Source organism: Toxorhynchites rutilus, chromosome 2, assembly GCF_029784135.1.
Source record: "Toxorhynchites rutilus septentrionalis strain SRP chromosome 2, ASM2978413v1, whole genome shotgun sequence".
NCBI lineage: Eukaryota > Metazoa > Arthropoda > Insecta > Diptera > Culicidae > Toxorhynchites > Toxorhynchites rutilus.
In genome coordinates this window covers 215,639,240-215,647,329 of record NC_073745.1, presented here as the reverse complement: position 1 = coordinate 215,647,329, position 8,090 = coordinate 215,639,240, and the positions used below count along the sequence as shown (strand labels likewise).

At 43.2% G+C, this 8,090-nt stretch overlaps 2 protein-coding genes across 2 annotated transcripts; both read right to left on the bottom strand.

The window, feature by feature from the left end:
* Nucleotides 1-3,704: 3,704 nt before the first annotated feature.
* On the bottom strand, nucleotides 3,705-5,757 carry LOC129766665 (uncharacterized). Its single transcript, XM_055767252.1, has 2 exons — nucleotides 4,538-5,757; nucleotides 3,705-4,140 (listed from the first exon to the last, which is right to left on the bottom strand). The coding sequence occupies exons 1-2, from the start codon at nucleotides 5,755-5,757 to the stop codon at nucleotides 3,705-3,707; spliced, it is 1,656 nt and encodes a 551-aa protein (XP_055623227.1).
* An 81-nt stretch (nucleotides 5,758-5,838) lies between these two features.
* On the bottom strand, nucleotides 5,839-7,836 carry LOC129766664 (uncharacterized). Its single transcript, XM_055767251.1, has one exon. The coding sequence runs from the start codon at nucleotides 7,834-7,836 to the stop codon at nucleotides 5,839-5,841; it is 1,998 nt and encodes a 665-aa protein (XP_055623226.1).
* Between the last annotated feature and the right edge of the window lie 254 nt (nucleotides 7,837-8,090).

The window sequence follows — 8,090 nt, the reverse complement described above, 5'->3', positions numbered from 1 at the left end:
GAAGCCAGGAGGAACCTCACTTTGCTTGTCCGCTACATTCGATTTTTTAGGCAAGCTAACAGGGGGTATCACCGGGGGACTTGTTCTTGAACTTTGGGACATTTGTTGTTGTTGTTGGGTGAGTGGAGAAGCGCCCTTTAAAATTTACGCAAATGTGCGCTTCGTGCGTTCCTTTAACCCATTAGTGCCAAGCGTATGAAATTTAATACGCAAAAATGCCCGTTTTTTGAAAAACTGTTTTTGATGAAACTAAAGTGTTAAGCGCATTTTAAATGATATCACATGACAATTTAAGAAGGTTTTTTGACGTAGGACTACGTCTAACCGGAAGATATAGGGGGTGAAATGGAAATCTAGGCACTGAACAAGTAGGAAAAAATTCAAGATTTGGAACGCTTATAACTCGAGCATTTCTCAATAGATCGCAAAGGTTTTTGCATCAATTGATAGGAAATATATCTACGCATCTATCATAACGAATAACATTTCATTTTTCTTGAGATAAATAATTGAATAATTGTGAAATATCAAGCGTTGTCAAAATGCACTATGTGCCCATTTTTGATTGGTCCATTTTGTGCTCCTCAAATCGTACCGACCAAAACGGGCAACCAGAGCAGCAGCGAAATAGAATGAAGCACGATTGGAAAAGAAAAAGAAAAAAATTAACGAAACATTGGTCGCAGTCTCACACATGCGTAATTCTCGAGCCAGCCAGTCAGCTTAAAAATCCCCGCTCCGCTGCCGTAACGATCATTCTTTGTGTGGACACCGACTGGACAACATCGTTGCTGGACGGGCTGGACGGCGAGGGATCGAGTGCCTTTCTCAAGGCAAGAGGGCGGAGGTGGTAGCGCTGGAGTAGAATAGAGTAGAGTTTTCAAAGGGCCTTTCTCAAGGCTAGAGACGAATGAACTGCAAAAGTTTAAAGTCTCTATAATTCAAGACCTTCCTTCCTTCCGTAACGATCATTGTCATTCAAACCGTACACCACATCGGTTCGCATCACAACACATCAACAAACCAACCCAAGCAGCCATGTCTGGACATGGTAAAGGAGGAAAAATGAAGGGAAAGGCAAAATCCCGCTCGAACCGTGTTTAGTTTCGGCCGCCGAAGTGATCGAGTTAGCTGGCAAAGCTGCTCGCGACGATAAGAAAACCCGCATTCGGAACAGAACACATTTGGTTCGGTGGACATCAAGACAACAGGCAGTTGCAGCGAGTGGCGAGTGGCAAACGCAATCGCAAAACGGCATCAGGTAGCAGAAGAAAAAAGCTTGTTCTTTATACAAACTGCTTTGGTGGCAAATCCAGAACAAGGCGATCGAGGGCATTCGAAATGGTTTTTTTCAAAACCACGAGTACTAAGTTGTCTAAATTGGAACCATTCCATAAAACAAGGCGCTTTTCAGGGCCATTAAACCTTCCAAAAAAGAGTTTACGAAATACAATTCAATGCTTTCTAAAACATTATCCAAAATAATAATAAAACACAAATTGATTTTTTCATAATTTGTTTGCCAGGATCTGATGAGTATGTGAATTTGGCAGTTGTTCTGAGCTTATTGATAGTTGGGGACTTTCCTGATTATTCAATTTTCACCAATTCTTAAATTGTTTCCAGATTGAAAGTACAGCAATTTACAATTAGTTCGACAGTTAGCTAATTGGACGGACATGTAATGCGACTTATTTAGTTGGACATTTTTGTAAACATAGAGATCCAAATTATGACCCCACATTGAAAGTCGACACTGTACCACTGTCATCGCAAATGTTCAATTACAGGTTAAAATCGCCTCCAATGCGACACTGAGTGGCGCTTTGACACGTCGCATTGAATGTGATTTACTGTACAACATGTCACAAAGCTGGATGGGATGAAATTTTCCAACTGTGAAAGCTGTGGCGAGTGGCAAACGCAATCGCTAAACAGAAAGGTTTAGCCGAACAAGATGGGGATATCGAGTGATAACGAAACAATAAACTCTTTAGATTGAAGATAATTTTGTGATCCTGAAAAGGACCCTTTTTAGCCTGCATGTGAATCCAACGAGCGAACAAATCGTAATGAATGTATTTTTCTTCTTCTTTCTTTGTTTTTAAGAGGCTTTAAACTTTGCAGTTCATTCGCCTCTATGAATGTATTTTTTGCCATCGCTCCCTTTTAACGCTCATTCGTTCGTCTCGTTGGACTCGCCCCTCTGGCTGAGTCTGCCGATTTGTCTCTATCCTGTGAGTGTGTACCGCTAGAGTATAAAACACGCGGACCCCAAAAAATATCTTATTTTCTTTCAAACCGTAAACCCGTGTGGTTGTACGGCATCGGCATCGTGGCCGTAACAAAGAAGGACAAGTTAAGGGAAAGGCAAAGTCTCACTCGAACCGTGCAGGTCTCCAGTTCCCTGTTGGTCGCATTCACTGATTGCTCCGCAAGGGTAACTAGGCCGAACGGATTGGTGCTGGAGCACCAATATACCTAGCAGCGATTATAGAGTTTCGGCCGTCGGAGTGCTCGAGTTGGCTTGCAAAGCTGCTCACGACAATCAGAAAACCCGCATCAAGAACAGAGCAGCTTCGGTTCGGCGCTCATCAAGGCAACAATTAGTTTCAGTGAGTGGCAAAGTGTTTCTCCGGCACGTCGCATTAAATGTAATTTACTGAACAACATGTACAAGCTGGATAGGAAGAAATTTTCCAACTGTGAAAGCTGTGGCGAGTGGCAAACGCAATAGCTAAACAGGAAGGTTTAACCGAATAAGATGGGAATATCGAGTGATAACAAAAACACAACACCAAAGGTTCTTTTCAGAACCATCAACATGTTCATAAAGAGTAAACAGTAAACTAATCCATTTTTCAGGTAGATAGGTAGGTATTCACGTAGGAGAAGAAAATAAAACAATATATTTAAAATATATATTTAACAAAAGCTGTTCCCTTTGTATAGTCCTACGTCACTCCGGTTATGTCCCCGACATTACCCACCCGTCTTTTTTGTGTCAGTGTCATTTTGTCTGTCGTTTTTGTTGTTTTGTTTTGTATTGAAGCTTGCAAAGTTTGAGTTTAATGGAGTCGCAAAAGTAAATATAAATTCAACAAAGTTTTACCTCTTAAAGGATTCTTAATTGCTCAAATCTGTGACACAACACTACTAGACGAGTTTAAAAAATGATATCTAGCAAAAAATCCGAAGAAAATTATGAAACCGCCAAAAAATCTATGTTTACTTTTGAACGTATGAAATTTCATACGCTGTGCAACTACGGTATATTTTTTTCTCAATAGGATATATCAGCTTCCCGATTGTTATACCCAAATTTTCGGACCTCTTTTAGCCAAACTCCTTTTTTCTAGGATTTGCTCAAAGCTGTAAATTTTATTTAATTAGTTTCAAATTATAATTTTCTTCTGTCTTTTATTTACAAATTTTAGTCCTTTACTTTTATAACAATTAAATTTTTTTATCTTTTCAAGCACAACGATTTTCTTAGAATCCTTTCTTTCCTACTAACCAATTCATCTTTTTTTATTCTTCTTCGTATATCGAGGAAATCGCCTTACAGGCGAAATTACAACCACAAATTCCTCCACCAGTGGCGAAAACGCGCCCTAGAACGCCGCCACAAATGCCGCAGCCAGAATGCAGTGTTGCTGCTGATGATGCGAACATTCCCCGACCCGTATAGCTGGGAATCTGTCCTAAGCTGTACTAGAACCTTCGACATCCAGCAAAGCCAACTTAACAACCGGCCTCTGGTACACTCCTGTCGAAGTCTGCAGTTCTACCTTCCGAACTCTTCCATCTTTACCTGGGAATACCTTCAAGACCCGTCCTCTCACCCATTTATTTCTTACTTGATCATCCACTACTACTACCAAGTCTCCCACCTTAATTGGCCTAGTATCAGAAAACCACTTAGTTCTTCGTGAGATTGTTGGCAAATACTCTTTAACCCAACGATTCCAAAAACGATCCAAAACATTCTGAATAAGGTTCCAGCTACTCCTCAGTACAATACCATCTTGTACTGGTGTCTTCATCGGCTGACAAGTTCCCTTCGAATTAAGCAGAAGGAAATGATTCGGGGTTAGCGATTCTTCCTCTGAATTTTTCAATGGTATGTAGGTCAATGGCCTGGAATTGATCATCGATTCCGCTTCACTCAACAGCGTATGAAATGACTTCGTCCAACTTTCTGGCTTCTGAAACACAATTTATAGCTGCTTTAACTGCACGAACCATTCGCTCCCAGCAACCTCCCATGTGTGGCGTTGCTGGAGGGTTGAAATGCCACTGCGTATAAGTATCTGTGAACGTGCTCGTCAATCCATTATTCAATGCCTCCACTTCGGCCCTCAATTCTCTGCTCGCTCCGATGAAATTTGTCCCCTGATCACTAAAAATCTCTTGTGGTGCACCCCGACGCGCGATGAATCTCCGTATCGCCTTCTTACATGAATCTGTCGTTAAACCCGTTACAGGCTCCAAATGTACTGCTCTTATGGTGAGGCAGGTGAATAGTGCCACCTACCTTTTCACGCAACTTCTTCCTATTTTAATAAGATAGGGACCAAAATAGTCGATTCCGGTGCATGTGAACGGTCGAGTGAATGGCATGAGCCTGGCGGGAGGAAGAGCAGCCATTCGTGGTGCATTTGGCACCGCCTTGAAGACTCGGCACCATTGACAGTGTTTAGCTGCCTTCCGCACTTCAATTCTCAATCGTGCAATGGAAAATCTCTGGCGTATTTCGTTGACGATTATTTCTCCGTTCTCGTGTCTATACTTACGATGATACCAATCTAATAAAAGATTTGTTGCGTGATGTCCCCTCGGGAGGATTATCGGGAACCTGGCATCGTACTGAATTAAGTTGGCAGATTCCAAACGACTCTCGCTGCGCATCACCCCAAACTCGTCAAGACAGGGTGATACGTTAATTATTCGACTGCATTTAGGCAGCTGCAGATGCTGCTCTCTACTCACTAGTTCCAGGTTACGTTTGAGGATCACCATTTCATCGTGAAATTCTTCGCTTTGTACCTGCTTCCACACAATTCTCTCTGCTGCTTGTAGTTCGCCTCTTGTTGATATATTCTCGCTATCGACCCTTTTAGATCTCCAGAGGAAACGATACACGTATCTCAATGCTCCTAAAAGCCTTTCCCATCTGGAGAAACGACTAAAGTCAACTAATGGTTCAGTAATTAGATGTTTGTGAACATGAACAACTCGTAAATCTTCTGTTGTTTCTGACAGGTGTTGATTTTGTTGCGGCCAGAATGCTTCTTCCTTGTAAAGGAACTCCGGTCCTTTAAACCAGCGACCATGCTGTGAAAGATCTGGAATCTTGGTCCACTTAGTGCCTTCATCGGCCACATTTAATCGGGTAGGAACCCAGTGCCATTCTTTTTCATCTGACTCTGTTAAGATTTCGTTAATTCTGAACGCTACAAACGGACGATATCGTCTTTGATCGGATCCAATCCACGAAAGTACCGTACTGGAGTCACTCCAAAATATACGACGTTGTACCGGTATGCTGTGAGGTTCCACTACCTCCACTACCACTACTAGTCTGACACCCAGTACGGCTGCCTGAAGTTCAAGTCGGGGTATCGATAGAGCTTGGAGTGGGGCAACCTTAGATTTCGCTGCGACTAGAGCAACACGGACAATCCCACGGTCAATTATACGAAAATAGCTGAGTGCTGTATAAGCTAACTCGCTAGCATCTACGAAGACGTGCATCTCAAGGCTATTGTAACTGCATGGATCATAACCTGGGAAGTAGCACCGTGACACGTTGATTTCTTGAAGACCTTTGAGCGATTATATCCATCGCTTCCACTTGCCCCATATATTTTCCGGAATACAATCGTCCCAGCCTATTTTTTGTCGCCACAACTCCTGAACTAGTATCTTTCCGTGAATAGTTACAGACGCGATCAATCCAAGTGGATCAAAAATGCTCATCACTGCTCTCAACACTTGCCGTTTAGTAGGAACATCATCACTCTCTACGATGTCTTGTACGTCTGAACGGAAAACTATGGTGAAGCGAAACATATCGTCACGGGGAATCCACACAATCCCGAGAACACGTTCCATTCCTTCTTCTTTGCCAACCACAAAGTTCTTCGATAAAGTCGGGATGGAATCCCCGACCCGTCTCAAGACGTCTTTCGAATTCGACAACCAATTTCTTATTTCGAAACCAGCTCTTTGGTGAACCTTTTTCACTTGTAGCAGTAGCCGAATCACTTCTTCTGGAGTATCTTGACTATCTAGGTAGTCATCCACGTAATGGTTTTTGATTATAGCATCTGCTGCGTTCGGGTACTCCTCTCTATGTTCTTCAGCATTTCGGTTTTTGATGTATTGTGCATAACACGGTGAACAAGTAGACCCAAAAGTTGCGACATCAATCACATACGTTTCGATAGGTTTTGTCGGCTCATCTCTCCACAAGAACAACTGGGATTGCCGATCTTGTTGACGAATGTACAGCTGGTGGAACATTTCCTTTATGTCGCCTGTTACTTGCCTTTGACGAAATAGAAACAAAACTGCCGTGAGTGAAGCTGTTAGATCCGGACCTTTCATCAACTTCGAATTTAGAGACACTCCGTTGACTTTTGCCGCTACATCCCAGACCACTCGCACTTTCTCTGGCTTCCTTGGATTCAGAGCCACACCAAGCGGAAGAAACCACGTGCGCCGAGGATCAAACCGCTTCAATTCGTCTATCGTTGCTCTATGCGCGTATGCCTTGATTTCATACTGACAAATTTGCTCACGAACCTTTTCGTACAAATTTTTACTCAACTTATGTTCGAGGCCAACTAATCTTTTAACTGCTGCTGGTCGACTATCCGGAAACTCCACGTAGTCATGCCGCCATAACAATCCGGTTTCAAACTTCCCAGATCTAGTACGCACTGTCGTGTCTTCCAAAATGATTCGAGCACGTCTATCTTCACTCCCCTCAGCTACTGGAACTACGGCCACACCAAAGCTCTCAACAGAAAAATATTGCTTCACGAGCTCATTCAGCTCTTCATCTGGTGATTTTGTAGAGATATGCAACGTTCGATGCATGTACTGCGCTGAACGTGAGCTATTTGAACCATATACAGTCCAACCAAGTCTAGTCTTGCTTGCGACTGGTTCTCCTTGGCGACCCTCGCGTGTTTTTAACGATGTAAGTAATTTAACATTGCTCAGTCCGATCAGGACCCTTGGAGTCGCTTGCCGATAACTTCCTACAGGTATGCCTTGGAGATGTGGATGTTTCTTTGCCATATCCTCATGACAAAATAATTGAACAGGCAAATCCAGATTGTCAACGGTGTAAACGTCATTCAATGTGTATTGCTTTTGCACATCGCGTCCAGAAATCTTTAACGTCATCACCTGCGCATCATTAATCCTTTTTGTAACACCACCAGTCCATTGCAAACACAGCTGATTTGGTTTTCCTCGTTCGGCTAGTTGATCAGCTAGCTCTTGCTCCATCATCGTAATCGATGATCCATCGTCAAGGAACGCGAACGTCTCCACTGAACGACTCCTCCCATACAACCTGATTGGAATCACACGAAACAGTGTTGATTCGTGCGACAGATGATGCAATGACACTGTATTACTGCTAACTGTCGACCTCTCTGAAGGGTTCTGCTTCGGCGAGTGAAGCAGACGATGGTGATTCTCCAAACATCGCCCCACTCCGCATACATCCGCTTTACATGGCCAACGCCCATGAGAGCCGAGGCAGCGACGACAGAGCTGATGCTGCCGTACGGCCTTCCAACGATCTTCTACACACATGTTCTTGAATCTAAAACACTCCCGTATATTATGACCAGCTTTTTCACACACTATGTACTGTTTGCCTGCCCCCTTCTTCATGAAACTTGTATCTGCTCATCGTTTTTCGCCGGGGATGAATGCGTTTGTACGTATACCTTATCCTTCGGTTTGCCTTCCTCCTTCCAACGGTACTTTTTATCACACGCCGTCGTCGATGTGACACTGCTTGCTGCTGCTACAATGGTAGCCATGAAATTCCCAAACACTCCAAG

Coding starts and splice junctions, on each gene's coding strand:
- LOC129766665 (XM_055767252.1), bottom strand. CDS start 5,757: ATGCACGTCTTCGTAGATGCTAGCGAGTTAGCTTATACAGCACTCAGC. Junction 4,141..4,537: donor GGAAGAAGTTGCGTGAAAAG/GTAGGTGGCACT, acceptor GATCAATTCCAG/GCCATTGACCTACATACCAT.
- LOC129766664 (XM_055767251.1), bottom strand. CDS start 7,836: ATGTGTGTAGAAGATCGTTGGAAGGCCGTACGGCAGCATCAGCTCTGT.